This window comes from Protomyctophum parallelum (genome assembly GCF_964188405.1).
Source record: "Protomyctophum parallelum genome assembly, chromosome: 16".
Taxonomy (NCBI): domain Eukaryota; kingdom Metazoa; phylum Chordata; class Actinopteri; order Myctophiformes; family Myctophidae; genus Protomyctophum; species Protomyctophum parallelum.
Genome location: NC_139711.1, coordinates 1,997,316 through 2,022,315, shown reverse-complemented (window position 1 = coordinate 2,022,315; position 25,000 = coordinate 1,997,316). Strand labels below are relative to the sequence as shown.

At 44.6% G+C, this 25,000-nt stretch overlaps 1 protein-coding gene across 1 annotated transcript in view; it reads left to right on the top strand.

Moving 5' to 3' along the window:
* Positions 1-25,000, top strand: part of LOC310873261 (mitogen-activated protein kinase kinase kinase kinase 4-like) — a 132,010-nt gene that overhangs the window by 97,452 nt on the left and 9,558 nt on the right. The window contains 7 exon segments of the mRNA XM_083785597.1: positions 656-755; positions 1,540-1,695; positions 10,962-11,105; positions 12,423-12,557; positions 15,648-15,748; positions 19,399-19,407; positions 19,409-19,549. Of these exon segments, the coding sequence (XP_083641723.1) occupies positions 656-755; positions 1,540-1,695; positions 10,962-11,105; positions 12,423-12,557; positions 15,648-15,748; positions 19,399-19,407; positions 19,409-19,549 (786 nt within the window).

The window sequence follows — 25,000 nt, the reverse complement described above, 5'->3', positions numbered from 1 at the left end:
AAAAACGTGACCGGGACATCCCTGGTATCAATATTATATCATGATATTAGACTGGATATTGTCTGTGATTTTGGATATTGTACTAATATAGAGCACCGAAGTTCTGGCGTCAATATCGGTAGAGGGCGCAAATCCACGGGTTCATGTACTTTTTATTTGCATTGTAATCCCCATAGGGGGGATTTTTAGATCGCCTCATATAAGAACTGTGTTTGAAAAATAATGTCCGGGCCGTTTCACTCATATGGATATGAAGAATCAACTCACTGAGAGAAAACGCCATTGTTACTGCTGCTGAATCGGTTACATTTTCGTTAGAATCATATATGAGTGACTGACGGTCGCAAACGATACAAAGACACCTCCCTGACAATAACGCTGAGACAGCGTTGTTTACTTTTGGACCACAATGTTCATATGAAACGATTTTAAGATGTTATTCTCCATAGATAAATTACTTCCGTGAACCAGGGGATGAGCGAGCGACGTCAGGTCAAATCATAGATTGACTGACAGTTTCTGGGGAGTACCGAACGACCGAATTGAACAAAATGAGCAGACCTTTCTTTTTTTACTCGACGTCCGTGAATGATCCGGTTCAGCGAAATGAACGATAGTTCCCACAGCATCACCACTGTCTGTTTTTCTCCATCAGGCTGTCTGCAGCCCCACAGGTAAAAGCTTCTCCTCCTCATCCTCATTCACGCCCTTCATCGACCCCAGGCTGCTGCAGATATCACCCCCCCTCAGCCCCAGTGAGTATTTATATTACCTGAAGTATAGTCCTCAACTTCAGCTTCAACGTACTTTCAAGTTAAAAAGCAGTGTTGTTTTCGTCGACTAAAAATAAGACGAAAAATGTCCGTCGACTTTTTCACTGAGGAAAACTAAATGGAAACTAAATGAAAACTAAGCTATGATGACTACAATTAAGACTAAATATACTGACAATTTCGTTGACAAATAAAAAAACTAGACTAAATTGTTAGGAAGGGACTAGTGGACGAGAGATTCAGTATAAGTCAGTTTACACTTGGTTGCATGCTGAAAAAAGTGTAAAATCAGCCATTATGACGGCATCAAGGCCTGCAAAAATACATTTTAGTCGACTAAATCAACTGTAGATTTAGTCGACTAAAATCTAATGATATTTAGTCGACTAAAACTAGACAAAAACTTTCCAGGTGACTAAAATGTGACTGAAACTAAAGGAAAACTATTCAAAAGACTAAAACTAAAATCTAAATTTGCCGCCAACGCTGATTCAAAGTACCAAATGTATCAAGTGAGAGTTCCTCTGCCATAAGTATTGGAGTACTGAAGTGTTGGAGTACTTGACTTATTCAAAAGTATAAATTATAAAACACATAATATTATTCATCATTGCATTGTTAGATTTTAGAATTTAGACACTTCCCCCTCAAAATGAAAAGATTTTTCCAAACAATTTGAAAAAATAGTGAAAATCACTGATCTACTGTGCTGCAAAACACACAACAATTCATAATGTCATTATTATTTTGTATTGTCTCTTAATAGCGGGCAATAAGCCGGAGCCAATCAGGAGGGAGAACCACAGGAAGGGCTCGGTGGTGAACGTCAACCCCACCAACATCCGCCCGCAGAGCGACACGCCCGAGATCCGCAAGTACAAGAAGAAGTTCAACACGGAGATCCTCTGCGCTGGACTCTGGGGTTTGTAGTTCTTTTGAATGGCCCCTAAATTCCTACAGGCATAGCCTCGTGGTCCCAGTCTTACTTATCTGCGAAAAGAAAAGCCTGGTCACAACGTGACGTAAGGCAGAGAAGCTATCGGCGGATGTATCCTCCGGAACATCCGTCAAATGTATTTTCCCCCTGGATATTTCCCCGACACTTGTTTCATTCGCGGAGAATGTAAACTGATTTGTAAAGCATCAACGTCATTTCCTTGGGCAATACTTCCGCTAAAATCCCGCAACTTCCGCTGATAGTCTTTTCAGTGCTACATGCATGGGTTCTTGAGGGAGTACTTGAGGGAGTTCCTAGCTCAATTAGAGATAATTGGGAACCAAATGGACCCTCATGGGAGAGGAGTTAAATTAACAGTGGTTTTACAATTTAAATTGGGGGTCCCGGAGATTGAAAGACCCCTTATCGGGGTCACTGGCCTATGTTTTCAAATGGGGCGGGGGTCCTTGGCCTAATAAATGTTGATTTGGGGGTCCTTGACACAAAATAGTTTGGGAACCACTGGCCGGTCGAGGGCGGATGATATCGCTATACGTCATGTTGTAGTATTGTTTTGTAGTCGTCAGTCATCCGGAATGTCCTTTCCCCTCAATTTAGGCATTTAGCAGACGCTCTTGATCCATAGCGACTTATGTACATTAAGCAAGAGCAAAAGGCATGGCAATACGTCGTATACATAAAAACGAGTTAACATGAAACATGCGTAAGCTATGAGCATAACATATATAATGAAACTATATGTATAAACTATATATAATATACTATACTATACCATATACATATATACTATAAAGTGCTATGACTACATAAAAAGCAATTCTAGTGTTGTCTACGTCAGGGGTCTGCAACCTTTTCGACATGAAGTGCTGTGTCTTTATTTTCTCAATAGTGAGCGTGCCATATCGACATTACGTTTAATTATGACACCACATTCAAATTATATATTTCCATCCCATGATTGTTCATACACACATAGCAACCTTAAATTTTTCTCCTTCTTTAATTTTTTTTCTTTCACATCAGCATGTATGAGTTTTAGACTAAATGTGTATCTGTACCACTGTCTCCCCAGTCAGAGTTCAATGAATGTGAGTTTAAATGAATGTAGAATTATGTGCAGGATGTAATTTGTATACAGATGTGAGTGGACTTAATTTAACTTTAAACCTTTTTATATACATTTAAATTTAAAAGAAAAATCATCTCTCTCACACTTGTGCCAGTGTGCCAGTGACCACCCTCTGCTGTGCCAATGTTGGCACCCGTGCCTAAGGTTGCCTACCCCTGGTCTACGTCACATGCTATAAGTCTGTGAAAAATGCTATCTAAGTCTACATACAGTGCTATCTATATATCACCTATCTGGATGCTGGTGGTGGTATAGGTAGTTGGTGGCAGCTCGTTTGTCCTCCAGGCGTATATTCTTTCTACGTCCGAGCATAGACATGGTAACGCCCCACCTGCCTCTGATTGGCCTATTACCGACACTGCCCGTCTTGCCTGTCCTCAGAGATGATTGAATAATTGATTGAACACGTCGGCCTATGTACTATGATTTGATTTGGCTGTGTTCTAAATTAAAGTGTTAGTGTTGATTATCGTGTATTAATCTAAACTAACACTAAACTAATACTATTATACTAATGTTTAAAGTTTACACATGTATACAAATAAACAGGCCAACGGCATAAACAATATTAGTTTACCTCTTCTACAAAAATACAAGTTGCTGTCGCGCGTGCCAAGCTGTCATTCTCTTGTAGCTATTATATATCGTACTTTAAAAAAAATATATATATTTTTTTATCCCACAATTTTGTAACCCATTTTTCACCCCTGTGTCAATCATCTAATGTGATCCTGGGCTCTACACACCCTCCGCCAACCTGGGGAGAGCAACGGACTTAACTCATGCTTCCTTCATGCTTGAGTGTCCAAGTTGCTCCTTTACACCCGGCAGGGGGGAGCTTCCCTGGTTGGACGTAGCGCGTGGAAGGAACACGTTATTCCAACCAGTTCCTTTCCCCTCCATCAGGCGCCCCAGCTGGCCAGGGGGAGGCAGTTTATAGACCAGGATTACTGCATGTTTTTGTGAGGGTACCTACCCTAGGGGACACGGGGAGAACATAAAAATCCACACAGAAAGGCCCTTTCGCCAACCCCGCCTTCGGGTATGGGCACTGATGACGCGGAGGAGGAAACACGCCGGCAGCACCCACAGCGCCCCGAGCGGGAATCGAACCCAGGACCTTCTAGCTGTGAGGCGACAGCACTACCAACTGTGCCACCGTGCCCCTTCATTATATATCGTACTTGACTTGTATTATTTATTTATTTCCCACCACGGAGTAACCTCGCGCGGCAGACTATCCAGCATGTATCTTCCACTTCGGAGACACCGGCTGTGTCGGTAGGCCAATCAGAGGCAGGCGGGGCGTTACCATGTCTATGCTCGAACCCGAGTGGAATAGTAAGAGAGTGGCGACATGCTTTGATCTTGCCGCAAAGTGGTCAACGCTAGTGTCGTCACTCTCATACTATTCCACTCGGGCTCGAACGTAGAAATAATATATACGCGTCCTCCAGGGTGGATGCAAGGACCTTTAGGACTTGGTTGTGACGCCATGTATAACGTCCTTGGGTGAGACTGGTTTTGCACCCTGTGAGAATGTGTCTGAGGGTGGCTGGCATGGAACATAGGGCACCAAACCACTGGTGAAGGTTAACTTGGTGTTGGAAGGACGTCTTATGTAGCTCTGATGGAAAAGCTCAACTGTCTCGCTTGCATGGCCCACATGTCCTTCCAGTCCTCCTCCTCCACACTGTCCCATCTTGTCCACTGTCCCTGTGCAGCCTCCACCGTGCAGCCTCCTCCTGGTGGCGTACTTCCTCCACCACCATCTCCCTCCGTTCGGGTGCTGTGGCCTCACTCCAGGCTGGGGGGGGGGTGTGGCGGCTGTTAGCCCAAAGCCTCCTCTTCCTTGCTGGACATTAAGCCCACAATGTCAGCATGTTTGAGCTGGGCTGCTGTTGCTTCCTCCTCTGCTTTGGCTGGTCTCCATTTGCGCCCAGTTGCTAAGCTTGGTGCGTTGTTGCTCACCACTGTGTCTCTGGATTCATCCAGTGTCATCTGGAGTCTTGTTTGTGCGCACTTGAGAACTCCTCTCTGAGACTGGTGAGGGGCAGCTTTAGGATGCTATATCTCCGTAGAGGCCTATGGTGGTAAGGCATCGTGGAACTCCCAAGCCATTTCTTGATGTAGCCTGTGACTGTTCTTTCCAACTTCTCCACAGTTGAGATTGGTACCTCATAAACTGCGAGGGGCCACAAAAAGTCCAAACTGCAAACACCATGCAGGCCTTTAGCTTTCCAGGCAGTTGGGTTTTTTGTCAATGGACTGTAGGCCATCACTGCTTTAGAACCAGACAGAGGTCGGGGTTCGATCCCCGGCCGGGTCATACCAAAGACTGTAAAAATGGGACCCAATGCCTCCCTGCTTGGCACTCAGCATCAAAAGGGTAAAATCTACTAATATCAATCTTCATATGACCACCGCTCTGACTATAGGTGCGCCACCCGTTCAAAACATATCAAAATAAAGGGTAGTGGGTCGCACACACCAAGACTGCAGTTCAAATATTGTTTATTTCATATTTGAAACAAATGGACAAACGTTTCGGCTATCCAGCCTTCATCAGTTTGTTTCAAATATGAAAAAAACTACTGCAGTCTTGGTGTGTGCGACCCACTACCCTTTATTTTCAAATCTACTAATCAAATGATTCCCGAGCGCGGCACGGCTGCAGCTCACCGCTCCAAGAGATGGGTCAAATGCGGAGAACAAATTTCACTGTAATCTGCGGTAACGTGTGTGACAAATCGCATGACTTTGATGTTGACTTGACTTTGACTGCTGATGTGCTTGCGCAATTATTGCACCTGGTCTTTGTCCTTCAGGCTTGCATCATACCACCTGCCAAGACTTTTTACGTGTATGTCATAGGGCATTAATCAAAAAATCGATTTATCGATTTATCGATAAACGAGTCATGAGTCGACTCGCAGCAGCGCGAGTCGAAAGTTGAGCTTTTTTTTTTTTTTTTTCTCCCCTTTTTTCATTGCATTCAGAACGCGCCCTTAATTAAAAACCAAATGCAGCTGTGTAGGCTATGTGGCTCTCAGCGTGCGGTGTCCCACTATTGAGACTGGCTGAAGTCTGTTTGAACTGCGCTGTGTCAGAGAAGTAACAGATAGAAGCACGCAAACGTTACCCCCAAACGATATCCCCCTCACCTCCGTGCTGGAAATATAACGTCTGGGTTCCCGAGGCTACATTCATGCTGACGCAATGACTGTCTGTTTCTGGCTAAGCTTTACGCGCAGCGCACATGAACCTCTCCGTCTCCGGTCAGTGCGGGTTGTTGTTTATTTGCATGGCTCAGAAAATGAGAACGTTATCGAGTTGTGGAGGAGGAGGAGGAGAATAATAATGTTATATCTCTTATTGTGTTCTCGGTGCTGCTGCTGCGCTGTGTGCCAATACCACTACTTTACCTGGATAACATCATCTTTTCATTTTGACATGATTCACATGAAATAATAATCCTGTACCGGAACCGCGTGTAGCGTTTGGTTTCATTAACGCGATCGCCACAAAATAGCCTACAGCTGCTGCTGCTAAAGATACAAAGATTGGACATTTAAACGACGCAAAACTTTGAATTCCCCTTTTGTGTACCAGTGCCACGTGTCCCGCGGACGGCACCGGTGTTTGGGAACCTCTGATATAGATGATACATGCACTGTGACTGTGTCATATTGGAGAGGCCACTGAATGCGCAGTGCTTTGTTTGACATGCTCCGTATTTGAGCGCGCGGCAGCTCCACCCGCCCCTGTTAAATCCCCGCGCGTCCGCTAGGGTTTAATGCCGGGATCCCGGGATTTCGGTCCTCCCGGGCATAGGGCACGCAATTTCCCGCCCGAAAATAATTTCGGGACCCGTCGTCCCGGAGTTTTTTTTTTCTTGTTAGAAATTACACTAATTTCTAGAACGGCCTACTACAGCTGCGCAGAGGCAATTGCCAATTAGTCTGCTTGCCACATTATCCTCGCCACCCGTGCAAGCATGGCGTCTGTTTCAGCAGTGTGGGTGAATTTCACGAAACTAAATGATAGTGAAGCTAAATGCAACACCTGCAAAAAAATCTATAAATGCTGTGGAGGGTCAACTAGTGGTTTGGCTCGACACTTGGCCACCCACAAATCGAGCAGCGGAGCTGCTGCTGAGAGGGAAGATGGGCCTTCCACTAGCAAGCAAACTAAGCTAATGTTCGCTGCAAAGAAACCACTGAATGCGATTCTGGCTCAGTTGGCCGCGGTAGATGGATTTTCATTCAATGCCATTGCAAAGAGTGCTTATCTCCGACATGCCCTGGAGAATGACGGCTACAAGTTGCCAAAAAACCCAGACGAGATAGCAAAGATGGTACAGGGCTATGCGGCGGAGCAACAGAGCATGCTAGTCAATGCCTTTAAAATGAACGCGGGTGCTGGTGCTCGTTTCTCGCTTACAATGGATGAATACACCTCCCTCCAGAACAAGCGATTTATGAACATTAATCTGCACACGGAGGACGAGCATTGGAACCTGGGGGTTTTTCGGATCGAGGGAAGCATGACCTCAGAGCGAGTGGTTGAGCTTTTGGAAAATAAACTTCAAATCTACTCCCTTAACCTGGATGACCCATAGACTGTAAAAAATATGGACAAAGCGTTCCCCGGGTCTAACATGAACGTAAAATGAAGCCTGTAATAATATGCTAATTCCTGATGTAAGTCGCCATCTTTGGTACCAGCTGGCCATTGGCTGGCTCCGTTTTGTATACCAGCTGGTCATTGGCTGCCCAGACAACGAGGCGGGACTTCCCCCCTTCTTCTCCGTTGGTTTTTATTTTGACTCGAGTGGGAGGGGAATCCCGATCATAGACTGTAATGGTAGCCACGCCCCTCAGAACATACGCGATGGTTTTTTTTCTTTATGGTCATTTTTTTAATTAATGGGACCATAATTTTCCAAAAAGAATATTATGACATTAGAAATGAGACTTTAAACTAGTGACTGGAAGAAGAAAGTATTCATGACCATGTTTATTAAGGTAATACAGTCTAGGTGAATTTGGGCCAAAATACATGGGCCTCTATGGAGCTATGGGGCTTTTTGGGTCCGGTCCAGCGCCACAACAGGCCATTATATGAACTACCGATTTCAAATGAGGCTTCACGAAATATCTGGCTGACTGCCCCCCTGGGATGACCACATCGTGTGTGCCACCACCGACGGCGCCTCTGTGATGGTGAAGTATGGAAAATTGGTTCTCCCTGAACACCAGCTGTGCTATTGCCACGCCATCCACCTGGCCGTCACAGATACACTCTACACAAAAAAAGAACGAACGCCGACCCAGTATGCAAATGCTGGGGATACGAGTGATGAGGACGAGGAGATAGGCGACGAAGATGATGACGAGGAGCAGCAAGCAATTCTATCCAGAGCCAATTTGGACAGCACCGTGGAAAAGGTGATTCGATTTAACTAACGTTATGCAGTTGCAAACCACAAGTTTTATTATTTTCTCACTCACTCAGCCTATTAGACCCATTTTATTGTAATTAATTATTATCCATTTTCACCGTACAATTATCCCACCCAGGTTCGAAAGATTGCCAGACATTTCCGACGGTCTCCTCTTTCCAACGAGAAACTGCAGGCTTACGTCAAAGAAGAGTTGGGAAAAGAATTGAAGCTCAATCTAGACTGTCGCACAAGGTGGGACAGTATGAGTGACATGGTGGATCGGTACATTTCGCTGCATCGCCCCGTCTCTAAAGCACTGGTTGACATTCAGCCATCGCTGATTGTCAATAATGATGAGCTGACCATTCTTAAGGAACTAGCAAGTTGCCTGAAACCTGTGAAGATGGGAGTGAAAAGCCTATGCGAAAGAGGAGCAAATCTCCTGAAGGCAGATGGCATTTTCAAGTTCATCCTATCCGAGCTGGAGAAACAGGACACCACCATCTCTCGGGATATGACGGAGGCCATCAGGACCAGATTCGGGGACAGGAGACTGAACAACATTGTGTCTTTGTACAGGTAATAGTCTGAATATTATGGGAGGCATACTATCATCCGACAGAGCACTGCTCCGAAGGAGCAATGCTCCGAGGTGCGCTGCGGGTCGGGAGAGGGTTGCGGTTAGGTTTAGGTGTCTGCCCCGGGGGAGGTTAGGGTTAGGGTGAGGGAGGAGGTAGGTTGTCGTTCGGACCAATGCTCCGTCGGATGAAAGTACTGCACTCGAATATTATAGCTTACTTGTTGGAGCTATAATGTTATAGCTTCCCAATTAAAGCAGGTTCATATAATAATAATAATAATAATAATAATAATAATAATAGGATTATTATTATTATTATTATTATTATTATAGCCTATTACTTTACATTTTTATATATAGGCTATATTTAACCTATACATTATTTGTTTAGGTACCTCCAAAACCCAGTGATCGTGACTACTGCAGATTTGCTGTTCGCTATGCCCTCCAAAAATGCATTGATGAGGACAGCACTCGGTCTCTGCGAACGCCTGTTTGTAAGTGACACGGAGCCCCAACCACCAGATGAGGGAACGGAATCAGAAGAAGAGGCGAGTCAGACTACCGTGAGCCTACAAGCCCAACTGCAGCAAGAAATCGATGCGTGCATGAGAAGCCCAGACCCCGAGGAAAAGACGGGGAATGACCTGCAGAAAATCATTTCAAAGGAATTTGCGCTCTTTGAAGCAACCAAAGTGCGTCCCAAAAACCTCCAATGCCTCTACATGGCTCTTGGAACCATTCCGCCAACTTCAGTGGAATCTGAGCGGGCCTTTTCAGTGTGCGGCACTTTCGTTACCAAACTGAGAAACGGACTGAGCGACAAATCAATTAATGCACTTTGCTTCCTTAAATCCCACTTCCTCAAATCCCAAATGGAAGAGAAATAAGGTAATCAAGTCATTCAAGTGAGCAAAACGAGTAGCCTGTTTAATTGCCTAGTTTATTTTCAGTTGCATACAGTAGGCCTATAGGAGGCTTTAATGTTACCGCGACAGTGAACCGTTGTGAGCTTGTATATCGGCTAATTGCATTGTTAATTATATTTTATTTAAAAAAACATGTTTTTCGTTTTAGAAAAAGCTCAAAGAACATTTGATGTTCAAAAGATGTTTTTCGTTCAAGAAAATGCTTAATAAAGTATTCAATCTTGGGAAGTGTATTGTGTCACTCTTTCTGATTAGCGTAGGCTTAGGCCTATATACATTATTAATACTTTAATGTAATAATTTCATTGTACATGTTCATATTTCGTTGATAAATAAAACGTTTTAAACAATGAAATCACTATTCTATTGATAATATTAAGTATCTATACATAAAAATGCATTTTGGTGGGCACTTTTTTCTTCTCTTTTGTTTTTATTTCTGACGGGAATTCCCGCGGGAGCCCGGGAAAAGGTCCGCAAATTCCCGGGAATTAAAATGAGCCAAATCCGGGAAAATATTAAACCCTAGCGTCCGCCCCCCCCCCCCCCCCGCCCCGCCGCCAGAAACGATAAATCGATACGACTTCAACTTTACTGTCCGACAAGTCGACTGGGAAAAATCTCAAGTCGTTAATGCCCTAGTATGTCAGTGTTGATTTTGTCAACTAAAACTATGATAAAATATTTAAACGAAGCTATAATGACTAAAACTAAGAATTACTGTATTGACAATTTTGTCAACAGATAAAAACGAGGCTAAAATGTTAGGGAGGGACTAGTGGAGAACTTAGAAGAGATCCGGTTAGGACTAAAAGACAAGTTATATCATATGTTTGGTTGCGCTCGGGTGTTTTGAAAAGAAGATCTACAAGCTGACAACACGTGGCCGAGTAGTCGACTAGTTGTTTAACTACATATTATGTATTTTTGGGAAATACATATTTAATACATATTTGTACAATTTAAAACTGTGTACATTGGTGACTATAACCTATAATCTACCTGATCTTGAGGCCTCAGGGAAAAAAGATATACTAGTCAACTAGTACCAACAAGGTCGACTAGTTGCTTTATGACTTAGCGTGCGTGTGTGTGTGTGTGTGTGTGTGTGTGTGTGTGTGTGTGTGCGTGCGCACGTGTGTGTAGGCGTGAACCTCCTGGTAGGCACAGAGAGCGGCCTGTGGCTGCTGGACAGGAGCGGTCAGGGGAAGGTCTACTCCCTCATCAGCAGACGCAGGTTCCAGCAGATGGACGTCCTGGAAGGCCTCAACGTGCTCATCACCATATCGGGTAAGTTACAAGACTCTACGCACGCACGCACACACGCACACACGCAAATCACATGGGTGTGATTTGTAAGACTGCACAAACAAAATGAAATGAGACACCGAAAGGTTTCCTGACCTATACTATAGGGCAGGGTTCCCCAATAGGCGGCCCGCGGAGTGCCCCCTTGTGGCCCCTGGAAGATTTTTTTTTGAGGGGTCCCAGATATAAATGGCATTAAATGGGGGTCAGTAGCCTATGCATGTCAAACTGGGCATCCTTTTCAAATGGGGTCTTGCCCTGAAAATGAATTTTCAGGGCAAGACCTCGACCTCGCACGTGCCGACTCGGCCCCCAGCCTGGTACGCTAATCAAAATATGGCCCTTGAGGAAAATTAATTGGGGAACCCTGCTACAGTATATGGTCTGAGAGAGATTTACCCAAATGTTTGCAAGTAGCGTTGGTAGTACTCGAGTCCTTGACTCGTCTCGAGTTCGGTCTCTCTCTCTCGTCCACATTTTAATTTACTCAGTCTCAGTCTCGACTCAGTGTCTGAGTTACGAGTCACTACAATACAATTCACATTAACATTATAAGAGAGGTTTCTGGCGCTGATAAACAGTTATCTTGTTAAGTAACGGAGATGCTGTTTTCTGTATCAAATTGAGATTTAAACAAAATCTGGTCTCTCTCTCTCTCTCTCTCTCTCTCTCTCTCTCTCTCTCTCTCTCAATTTTCAATTTCAAAATGCTTTATTGGCATGATAAAATAATATGTTCTACATTGCCAAAGCATACATACAACAAAACAAATGTCAACATTGCGCACACAGAGACAACAACAAATCCCAACAATAATGAACAACAAGCAATACAGTAACAATGAAAATAAATGAACAAACGGAAACATAACAGCAAGTTAGTGACCCTGTTCAGCCAGATATACCTGGCTCTTCTGTCCACTGGCTGTCTGTCCCTCAGTTGATGACAACTCCACGCGTATTGTGCTGCCAAAAAATGTGCATTTGGACTATTCTCCTTGTTTTTCAAAACTAGACTAACATGTTTGGAAGGGACTAGTGGAGAAGAGATCCAGTATAAGTCATTTTACACTTGGTTGCATGCTGAAAATAGCAGAGCTACAAGCTCACAATTACAGATTTAGTAGATTGATATAATAAAATCTTATGATATTTACTCGACTAAAACTAGACTTAGCCTACACTAACACATTCCAGGCGACTGAAATGTGACTAAAACTAAATGAAAGCTATTGAAATAGACTATGACTGAAAGTAAAAATCCAAATTTGCTGCCCAAAAAACAACACTTGTCTCCCAGGTAAAAAGAACAAGCTGCGCCTATACTACCTGTCGTGGCTCAGGAACAAGATTCTCCACAACGACCCCGAGGTGGAGAAGAGGCAGGGCTGGACGTCAGTGGGCGACCTGGAGGGCTGCGCTCACTACAAAGTGGGTGAGTACCGAGCACAGGGCCTCGGGGGACACCTAATTGCATGTGTATATACAGTATACACTAGTGAGTATACGTTTGAGTACTGTACTTAAAGGTAGGGTAAGTGATATGTTCTGGTAAAAACAAAACGTTTTTTTTTGTTAAAAGGTTAAATCACTATATTATGTCACAATTCGCCTAATCCACGATTCGATTCAACTTTCGATGTTAAGGTCACGATTCAATTCGATACGATACGATACGATTCAATGGATATTTCTAAAAACCTCCTCAGCGGCGGAGATACCGGGGGGGTAGGGGGGGTGGTCACACTCCGGCCCGGACCTCCTGGGGGCCCGGGCTGTCAGATGATCGATGGACGATTTTTTACACAGTCACTCACGACTGATAAAACCAGCGGGCCCCCGCGAATCCCGCATAGGCTCCCGCAATTAACTAACTAACTGCTCTTGCTTCTGAAGAAGTCGCTGGTCGCTTTCTTCTTTTTCTTTTTTTCTCTGATGTAAAGAGAAGTTTGTGGCAGCGCGAGCTGCGCGACCCATGCTGCTGCGGCCTGTGCACTCAGCAATTTTGTTTTTTTTCTGCTGCTGCTGCAGTTGGAATTAAAGAATGACAAATAAAGCAATCTTGAATCTTGAATTAACCAGATACAGAGCTTATATAGCCTATAATAGCCTACACCTAACAAAATATCATGTCTGTCTGATGAGAATGTACTAATATAATTTTTTAACACGCAACACCTCTCTCTCTCTCTCTCTCTCTCTCTCTCTCTCTCTCTCTCTCTCTACGTCTCTCTCTCTCTCTCTCTCTCTCTCTCTCTCTCTCTCTCTCTCTCTCTCGTGTTCCCGTTCGGGGGGGGGGGGGGGGGGGGGGGGGGGTGCTGTTGGGAGTCAGTTTCGGTGAGGCCCGGTCGTGCTGTCTCACCCCCCGGCCCGGCCCAATGTTGTTCCGCCACTGAACCTACTATTACTTTTATTTGACTAATAACAAATGAGAATGATAATGGCATCAACAATATAAACTTTGGGGTTCATGTCCTAACATCATTTTGAGATGTTTCTTTAAAACAGTTTGCCTGCTGGGAATTGTTTAATCCAGGTTACTGGCACTGCTTTTTACGACATTCCCACCTTTTGTTTTATGTGTATAATCCGCCGTATTGTAATACATAAAAAGAAACTCTGTCTTTGCCACGGAGATAGACTAGATGGTTTCGTTTTGATGACGAAACCGGAAATCAACACATGCTGTGGGCTGCTAGGGCTTCTGGGAAATTGAGGCCAATGCAAATGAATGGGGTACAACGCCTCATGGAGGCGGGTCTTGTGCTGCGTCTACCGGGTGCACCAAGATGGTTGATGGTGCGATCAGTTCATAACAAACCGAGGAACCTTTTTTCGCTGGATTTTCACGGATCACGTATGCTCTAAAGGTAATGCAACAATCTCGGCAGCGTAGGGTATTTGATTAAAATGCGGGTTACGCATTTTAATCAGTCAAACTGTGATGAGATAGATGACAACATTATTGTTAAGCTCTACTCTAAGTAAATGAAATAAAAAGCAAATAATAGGGTTGGGACTCGATTACATATCTTAATCTAATTAATTAGAGGCCTTATAATCAATTCATCTCAATTAATCACATTTTAATCGCATATCAATATTCAATATAACAGTGAGAAACATTTTTCTTTTCAAAGGTATGCCAGTGAATCAATGAATAGCGACGACAAAAGATTAAGCAATAAAACATTTTTTGAGGGGCGGCTGAGCGCTAGCCACTAGCTTTAGTTTTTGCCTCTAGTTGTTTTTGAGGGGCGCTAGCTGGTAACTCTGAAACATGGCTCGTTCACAGTCATGTTTCAGGGCTACTCCTATACTTGGAGTCGGGACTCGGGACTAACATTAGCCCCACTAAAGGAGCTCACTCCGGTGCTCTGATGTAGCAGCTTCAGGGAGAGGTTCCATGGGCTGGACTGGACTGGCTGACGCTGGCTGCCTCATGTCTCGCACTGAACACAGCTTCGCGCTGCGGTCCTCGTCTCGATGACGATGCAATATACATGTCGAAGCAGCCATAGCGTGGCGGCCAGCGCCAGTCGAGACTCCAGGCAGCCCCGTCCAGACTCCAGGCAGCCCCATTATGGAACCTTTCACTCCGCTATTGTACACAACCTATACTATATAAACGGCTTCTTCCTTTGGGTGAATTTGGGTGCGTTTGTTGTCTGCTCTGATCAGGCACCCGCGTGACAGGCTGGGTTGTGCACCGGCATATATAGTCCGACTGAAACTCGTCCTGTGAGAAACGTTCCGGGGTGAATAAACGGACGGCCGTGCGCATGCACTGAAATATCATGATTTCGATACACTGTATCAAACGTCAATTTGATTTCGATACAAAGCCTTACTATATTACTATTATATTACTATGATATTAATCATTGCTAACAGAGGTCTCCCGGTCTCTCCGGCTCTATAATAAATAGAAAATACACGTTCAGGTATAGGTGACAACATCTCAGCCAGTCAGGAGAGAGCAGCCATTTTTCAGCTTAATTTTTATAGTGTTCCAGTTCCAATGTTGTCTGCTCATTTGCTTTGTGTCATCACTTACAATTCCACTTGTTTAATCTGTATCCTGTCCCCGGATCTCTATCATGATTAGATAAAATTGGTATCCCGACCTGACAATGCATTTTCTGTTTAATAAAAAAACTGGAGAGACATGGATACTCCTATTTTTTAACAAACACTATAGCAATGAGTACTATAGAGCTTTTAACACTTATTTTAACCAAATAAAGTCGCTTACCCTACCCTTTTAAGTACATTCACTCCACTACAATATTCCATTTCTTTTGAACACACTTTGAACTCACCACTTTAACTCTGATATAAAGACACGTTATAAAACAATGACTGAGTCATCATTATAATGTGCTGTTCTACTGAGTGTATGATGTATTATGACTTATAATACTCCATAAGACCTCGTAAGTGCATTTACAATGCATTATAAATGTGATTATAGTGCATTTTGGAGTTAATCTCAATGTGTGTGCGTGCGTGTCTTTTCCTTCAGTCCGCTATGAGAAGATCAAGTTCTTGGTGATAGCTTTGAAGAACGCGGTGGAGGTGTATGCGTGGGCGCCCAAACCCTACCACAAATTCATGGCCTTTAAGGTTAGTGATGTTTATAGTGATACAATACTTTTATTCACACTAAAGCAGTGGTTCATTTCAACTGACCCCCAATGAAGAGAAGACTTTTACAGCTCTAGCAGTGATTCTCAACCATTTTAATTTCAAGGACCCCCTGTTTGAACTGAATTAAGCTGCAGTCCCCTATTTAATGGCATTTTTATCTCTGGGACCCCAATGTATATTGTAAAATCAATGTTAATTTAACTGTGAGAGTGTACAAAATGGAACCAAATGGACCCCCTGGAACTCCCGCAAGGACCCGGGCGAACCACTGCACTAAAGTATAGTGAAACTAGGCGATCTGCAACACTCACAATGCTTTTGTCTACCTACCATTATGTAGAGTAAAAAGCCAGTGTCACCATAATCATTTAGACCCGAGGTTGATTCTATAAATGTCTTCTAAAACAGTTTTCTGAAAATTGTATGTTGCTATATCAGTGGTTCTCAAACTTTTTCATGTCAAGGACCCCCAAAATGATATGCAACTGGCTGTGGACCCCCAGAACCAAAGATATGAGCTAAATGTGTTAGCTTTAACCCATTTTGGGCAGGAACCCCTTTTGGTGTTTTAAACATTACTAGTCCTTACCCGTTCTGAATATATGAACAGCAAATGATGTTCAGTGTGGGTAATGTGATAGGGGGGGAATTGTTTACAGATGGTTTTGGGAAGTTGGGTTGGGCACAAAAGTAGGCTAATTAAACATTTATTTTGCAAGTAAATGCTAAGTACACCATTGATGTGTGATGTAAATTTGGTGGTGATATTCTGCCTATAAATGGAAGTTATTGAATATTTTCGTAACATGCCCCCGTCCAACTGTCAGAGCTGGCTTTCAGGTGCCTGTGCCACGCAAACCCGCGCGTTGGCCGCGATGCTTCCCCAAAGAAGAAGTTATGTCGACTGACGCAAGAGTAGCTAGTAGTATCAGGGTCCGAGTTGTTTTCCCCGTGTGGGTCTGTTGCGCGGAAAAGTGTGTCCCAGTATTAATCTGTGTCCGTCCCAACATGCATTTCACTGGTGACACATGCTTTGCGGGGAGATGTTTTATTTTTTTGTCGCAAATTCATTTAATTAAGATGAATGTTGGAATGTTTGGCGTGTGTAATGCAGGTTGCATTGAGGTTGGAAGACAGGGCTGTGCGACGCTAGGTTCCGTGAGGCGGTTCGTGCGTTGTGGCGTTGTGAGATGGATAGGTTCCGTGAGGCGGTTCGTGCGTTGTGGCGTTGTGAGATGGTGCAGAAAGCGAGCAGCTGTCTTGCTCTATGCTAAGGAATTACTCTGACTGTCAGACAGCGACCGCGCAATTTAAACAGCGAGTGAGCGTCTGCTAAATTATTAGATGCTAGTCCTTACCCGTTCTGATATATTTCAACTTGTATAATATATTTGTGTGTGTGTGTGGTTTTTTATGAATAAAAACAGCAGTATAACATTAAAGTATTCTTCCAAATGCATGGTAGGGAAACGTTTTCATGGCAAGAGCAAGGACCGCAGCATTTACACTTATTAGCCCACAGAGCCCCATTTGAAAAGTATCAAGGACCCCCAGTTTGACATGCAGCTATATATGGACAGTCGCACAGATCCAATTTGCAGGTGGATTTGCGTCCAAAACGGTCTCAATTGTGAGCTTTGGCTTGAGAGAACTCATGGCTTTTGCAACCTGTGATGTTGTGAGCTTGTAGATTAGCTGTTTTCACCAGAGCGTGCGCTGTAGCCACTTTACGCTGTGTGTGTGTGGCTTATGTTGAATACAGTTGTATCTCGTGTTGTGTTTATAGCTAACTGAAAAGTTAAAACGGCCACGCGATGACGCACGCGCACACATACGAACGTGCACGCTCACAGCTTAAGTAGTTTACACACACACACATGCTCACAGCGAAAGTAGTCTGCACACACACACACACACACAACCTCTGGGGGCGGTGTGAAAAAGGGTATAGGTGCATGGAAGAATGCGCTAGGGTCCTTGAGGCTGTTCTTCGTGGCATGTTGTTTGTTGTATGTAGTAATTGTGTCGATGCGTAAGGGAGTTGGAAATATCCCGATCGCTGGCCCGCTGTCTATTGCGAGCAAAATTGACAGCGGGCGAAACAACTGAAGTTAGGCGGAAAACTCGCGAGCAAAATTGACAGTAGGCGAAACAACTGAAGTTACGCGGAAAACTGTGTCCCATTATTAATCAGTGACCGTCCCAAAATGCAATTCACTGGTGACACGTGATTTCTGGGCTGCGGGGGGTACTGCACCCGGGTGCGTTTTTAATTCACTAATAAATTAATTAATAATCATTAATGTGTCAAATCGAAAAAAGGGCTCCGTTACGCCCTCCATATTCATATGGTCAATGCCTGTGTGAAAAGTGGGAGCGATTGGTGCAGGCAATGAGGAGATAATGAGGAGATAAAATGTGGTCGGACACACATTCACTCACACACACACTCATTCGGTCAATTATAGTATGATGTTATAATTTAGCTATTGAAAAATAGCAGATCTGGTCTGCTATTTTTGAAAAATCGTGAAAATATTAATTTCAGGCCTAAATGGGTTAAAAGATATATACTATGTTCAAAGATGTTCACTGCTCCATGTGCACGCACGCACGCACTCACACACACACACACACACACACACACACACACACACACACACCACCCTCACCCTCATCAGAGCATGTGTTCCAGTTGCTAGTGTCCTCAGTGGCCTGAGCTACTTTTCACTCTGCTCCACATCCACATGAACGCTTAACCCTCTGTGCTCCATGTTCACTAAGGCCTAGACACCTTTCTTAACGCTATGTGCTCCATGTTCACTAAGGCCTAGACACCTTTCTTTACGCTATGTGCTCCATGTTCACTAAGGCCTAGACACCTTTCTTAACCCTCTGTGCTCCATGTTCACTAAGGCCTAGACACCTTTCTTTAACCCTCTGTGCTCCATGTTCACTAAGGCCTAGAAACCTTTCTTTGTCCAGAGCTGTTACTTTTCAGGAGAAAATAAATGATCCAAATAGATCCAATGTCATTATTATTTGGCCACAAGCTCTTTTTCTTACCTTATTATGGGCAAACTATTCCATTCCATGAGTTATTTCGCTCCGTTGTGTTGTTTATTAGCAATTTAAGAAATAAAACAGTCGCTCATTGACTTCCATTGTAACGGGGAACAGCTCTCAAAGTCACTCTTTTAGCACATAAACCAACGCAACAAAAGCTGATTCTGACAGTTTATGACAGAATCAGAATCAATCAATGACAGGGTCCAAATTTTGAAACCCGCACCCAGAATAATCAGTTCTGTTACCCGCCCCGTTACCCGTGACTATAATATATGAAAATCAAAACCAGATCGGCCCCTCCCTCACATTATACTTGTGTGCTCTGCTGATGTTGCAACATTCTCTGCTATTTTCAATGTCATCCTGAAATGTTGATGTCCTAACAGTAACAAGTATAGTAATGTGTGTGTGTTGTGTGTGTGTGTGTGCGCGTGTGTGTGTGTGTGTGTGTGCGTGTGTGTGTGTGTGCGCGTGTGTGTGTGTGTGTGTGTGCGCGTTTGCGTGCGTGTGTGCGCGTGTGCGTGTGTGTGTGTGTGTGTGTGTGTGCGTGCGCCCAGTCATTTCAGCAACCTGCCCCAGAAACCCGTGTCCGTTGACCTGACCGTGGAGGAGGGTCAGAGGTTAAAGGTCATCTACGGCTCCCTGTCTGGCTTCCACGCCATCGACGTGGACTCTGGCACACCCTACGACCTCTACCTCCCCACGCATGTAAGACTGTGTGTGTCTGTGTATATATATGTGTATGTGATGTGTGTATGTGTGTCTGTATATATATATATATATATATATATATTTATATATGCATTAATACAAATTTATCAGATGTAACGGAGCTACGCCCCATAGCCTGAAGGGATGTGACACTCTGATTGGTTCAGAAACACACAGGGTTCCGTTTCAGACAGAATGAAATGACCGAAAACAACAAATGGGGGTGTATTTCCTCCACCGCTGCTGCAGTGCAGTGTGTGGGACAGTGAGGTGTGTGTGTGTGTGTGTGTGTGTGTGTGTGTGTGTGCGCGCGTGTGTGCGTCAGGTCATCCTTAAATAAATACATTTGCTGTGGGAGCTAGGAAACAGTGTATGCAGACTACTTATTTTCTGCTGTACGTATCTTTTTGTTCAGCACCTGAACGTTTTGTAGAGATGTGTGTACTTTCCTTTGGATTCCGGATTCTGATCTCTGTAAACACCACAGGCGCTTGGGCTCAGTCTTTTTCTAGTTATCTTCCTAGTCGTGGCGCTGATATTCTATAGAATGCATCCACCTTTCACACGTTCACTTAAAAGAATACACTTTCAGTATAGCCTCGATACCCAGGCTTTCATTTCGTCTGCGCGAAAGATGAAAGCCTGGAAAAAGCCGTGGGCTGAACCAGTCTAAAAGTGGGAGTCAACCCTTCCGGGTGGGCGTCGCTTTAAATGATGTGACGTAGCGCTGCACTAGGGGGGAGAGGAGGGGCCGGGGGTGACGGACAGATCGATGAGATCCAATCGGGGTGCGCGTTTTTCTGAGCCGCGACCCTCCCATCTAGGCCAGAAATGTCTCTGCTTAGGTCAGGCAACTTTCTGTATTGGAGCCTATACCCTTTTTTCTCCCCTATAGAGCGTGACATCATCATCAAACACGGAAGCTATGCAGGAACACCTACTGAGTGGCAAAAAACTACTTCTGGCCTTGCCAGCCCTTGCATCCAAACAGAAACGTCCTATCTGATTGCATTAAACAACATTAACAACGTTAAACTCACTTTGCCTGTTGCTTTGCCACTCGGTGTGCCGTTCACCTTTAAGCATGTGCATACCCTCTATTAGTTGTCATGCCAATTAGTCCTCGACACGTAACTATAATCTAGCTGGCCTACAAAAACGGCAGAACCCCCCCCCCTTATTATCAACTAGTACCAACGAGGTCAACTAGTGGATTTACTAGTCGACTAGTTGAATAGTCGACTAGTTGCTTAAAGCCCTAATATATATATATATATATATATATATATATATAATCTCTTAATAGAACAAGACTCCCACCTGCTCCACTGGGAGACGGTATAAGTGTCTTCTCATTTCCTGTGCGGTGGGCAGGTGGTTCTCAGTGACAGTGATGGTGAATCATGTTCGCACGCACGCACGCACACAGACACTCTGAACGACACATCCTTTCTGCCTGCCAAGAAACCTTGTATCTCAGTTGTAAATCAACGTCCCTGCACTTCATCATACAAGAGTGTCGCACCAAAGTAGCGGAATTAGCAGATCTACAAGCTCACAACGTGTCGCACATTGCGCCACGCTGTGAGTCTTGCAGATCGGCTATTTTCATTTTGTGTGGGTTTGTGTAATGTTATATACCTTGCCCTACATCAGACACGTGCAGAAAATAGCAGATATATATGTATGCTTAGCTTACAGTTCTGTACTGGCCATATATGGAGTGTGTCTTGAGTGTACAGGGGTTTGATGAGGTCAGATCAGCATATTGAATGTCAGCTCCATATATGGAGATGGGTGGCAGCGGGGGGCAGTGTCTGAGTGTACAGGGTTTGATGAGGGCCCAGGTAGGGGCGGGCCTTTATTTCCGGGCCTCTTGAGAACTCTAGTTTTTGCCGGCTGCACTAGTTGAAATGGACAGATATCAGTCAAAAGGGAGACATCAAAGAGGAGCCGAACAGGTCCGCTTCATATATGGAGATTTAAGGGTTTGAGGTCTGATGTGCAGTTGCTGGCCAATATTGATGAAATCAGGGATCTCCATACTGTATATCTATATGGGCATTCCCATATATGGGCTTACAGTTTGACGGCCGCTAATTGTTTAATCCAGGCGCTTACTACGACATTCCCGCCCTTTTGTTTTATGTGTTTAATCCGCTATATTGTAATAATTAAAAATAAACTCTGTCTTTGCCGAGGAGCTGGTAGCGAGACCTTCATGTTATGATGACGAAACCGGAAATCAACACATGCTGTGGGCTGCTAGGGCTTCTGGGAAATTGAGGCCAATGCAAATGAACGGGTACAACTCCTCATGGAGGAGGGTCTTGTGGGCCGGTCTTGCGGCGCACCAAGATGGCGGGTGGTGCGATCGTTCATAACAAACGGAGGAACCTTTTTTTGCCAAATAATTCAGCGTATGCTCTAAAGGTAATAAAACAATCTCGGCAGCGTAGAATATTTGATTCAAATGCGGGTTACGCGGTTTATGGAGTCAAACTGTTAATATTGATGATGTCACGAGGCATGACCATATGTGGTCATGCCTGTGGTGACCAACCAACCAACCAACCAAACAACTGACTGACTGACGGGAAATGCACGATTCTAGGATTTAGTATCTTCTATAAGATACTAAATCACTGAGATCCACGAGCCTATCAGAAGTGTGCGTTTTATTCAGAGGGAGGAGCAGAACAACACACTAACTAACGCATCGGCTTGCAGATCTGCTTTCATACCTGAACTCAGGATAGTGTCAAATTAGTCCTACGAGGGTACATGTTGTTGCATTTTTCATAACTCTCGGGAGTTCAAGCACCCTTTTGGTGTTTCAAGCATTATGTTATGCTTTAGCTATTGAAAAATAGCAGATCTACAAGCTTGTAGAACTGCTATTTCTTTTCTAATCGTGAAAATGTGGCGCAAATCTTGAATATAATTATATTCTTTCAGAGTCAGGATTTAGAAGACATTTGTCATCGGGTCTAAATGGATTAAGGTAGCATGCTAGTTTCCACAAGAGGAGAGAGAGAGAGAGAGAGAGAGAGAGAGAGAGAGAGAGAGAGAGAGAGAGAGAGAGAGAGAGAGAGAGAGAGATGAGAGAAGAGAGAGAGAGAGAGAGAGAGAGAGAGAGAGAGAGAGAGAGAGAGAGAGAGAGAGAGAGAGAGAGAGAGAGAGAGGAGAGAGAGAGAGAGAGAGAGAGAGGAGAGAGAGAGAGAGAGAGAGAGAGAGAGAGAGAGAGAGAGAGAGAGAGAGAGAGAGGGAAGCGCTCTATAAATACATCTCTCCTTCCCTCACTGTGTCCTGACCTGTTCTTGTGCCTGTAGGGCTGTCTTTTTTTCTACCTCTCCCATTTCCTCCAGTACACACACACACACAGCGCTTTCACTGAACATGCACACTCCTCCTGCAAGTTCTCTTCTGCGCTTTCCTGCCTGAAAGCGCTCTCTCGACACACTGAATTTCTCTTTCACCCACATTTTATCATACTGCCCCCCCCCCCCCCCCCCTCTCTCTCTCTCTCTCGCCCACCTGCCCCCACACACACACACACATCATTCTCAGTTACACGTAGCCTCTCCTGAACGCATGCGCTTGCACCGACACTTAACAAACACAACGCGAGCGCACTCGCTCGCCACATACACGTGACGTGTGTGTGTGTCTGTGTGTGTGTGCATCCTCCATCGCCCTCTGTGGTGCCATCATTGTTCTGTCAGTATAGGATTATGTAAGCATGCTGATTCCAAGGCAACGGATTAAAATTGCGCTGCGTCTGTGGATGCCCGGTTTTGATGCTCCGGATCGTGGTGGCGCACACGCAGGTAACGCTCGAATGTTGGCACTCTGCAAATTAAATGCTTGTTGTACTCTAGGAGCGGGGGTTCCCAAACTTTTTAGCACAAGACCCAAAAATAAGAGAATTAGCTTTGCGCCGCGTCGTGAGCTTGTTGACTATTTTCACTATACTACTTGAAACATTTTGTTTTCTAATTTAGGGAATTTCTTAGATTTTTCTTCTATTTATTCACGGAATTTACTGAATTTACTTGATTTGTTCTTTTGCTTTTTATTTTGCGAATGTTTTTGGATATGTTTTTAAATGATTGTAAAAGAAAAACTAGATGTAGGAAACCAAAAATAAGGAGACCCATGAAGATGTGTCTGCGACCCACAATTTAGAGGGGGGAGGGGGCATTACCCTGACCAGTCATTTATAGGGGGGGGGGGGCATTACCTGAACCAGTCATTTAGGGGGGGCATTACCCTGAACCAGTCATTTAGATGGAGGCATTATCCTGAACCAGTCATTTATAGGGGGGGGGGGGGGGGCATTACCCTGAACCAGTCATTTAGATGGGAGGCATTATCCTGAACCAGTCATTTATAGGGGGGGGGGGGGCATTACCCTGAACCAGTCATTTAGATGGGAGGCATTATCCTGAACCAGTCATTTAGGGGGGGCAATACCCTGAACCAGTCATTTAGAGGGGGGGGGGGGGGCATTACCCTGAACGCAGTCATTTAGAGGGGAGGCATTATCCTGAACCAGTCATTTATAGGGGGGGGGGGCATTACCTGAACCAGTCATTTAGGGGGGGGGGGGAAATACCCTGAACCAGTCATTTAGAGGGGGGGGGGGGGCAGATACCCTGAACCAGTCATTTAGGGCGGGCATTATCCAGAACCAGTCATTTAGGGGGGGGCATTATCCTGACCAGTCATTTAGAGGGGAGGCATTATCCTGAACCAGTCATTTATAGGGGGGGGGGCATTACCCTGAACCAGTCATTTAGGGGGGGCATTACCCTGAACTAGTCATTTAGGGGGGGGGGGCATTACCCTGAACCAGTCATTTAGGGGGGCATTACCCTGAACTAGTCATTTAGGGGGGGCATTATCCTGAACCAGTCATTTGGGGGGGGGGGGGGGCATTATCCTGAACCAGTCATTTAGGAGGGGGGGGGGGGGGGCATTACCCCAAACTAGTCATTTAGGGGGGGGGGGGGCATTACCCTGAACCAGTCATTTAGAGGGGTTCAACTAAATGCTTTTAGTTGAGGTTTTATTGATGTATTTATCTTTGTATAATGTGGTAGCCATGGGGACACGATTCAACAAGGTCAGACACTCACGCACATGTGGCATGGCACACACACACACATGTGCACACGCACACACACATTACACACACACACACACACAGCACAACAGGCACTCACGCACATGTGCATGGCACACACACACATGTGCACACGCACACAGTACACACACACACAGAACAGCAGGCACACAGAGTTAGCACTGACCTGATTTGCCGTTACCCGTTGCTGAACTGTGTTAAAGTTTTTACTCAAATTTGAAGTGTGTGCACGTGTGTGCGTGCGTGTACGTGCGCATATGTGCATCACCAAACACATTTATGTCGACTAATTGTGACAA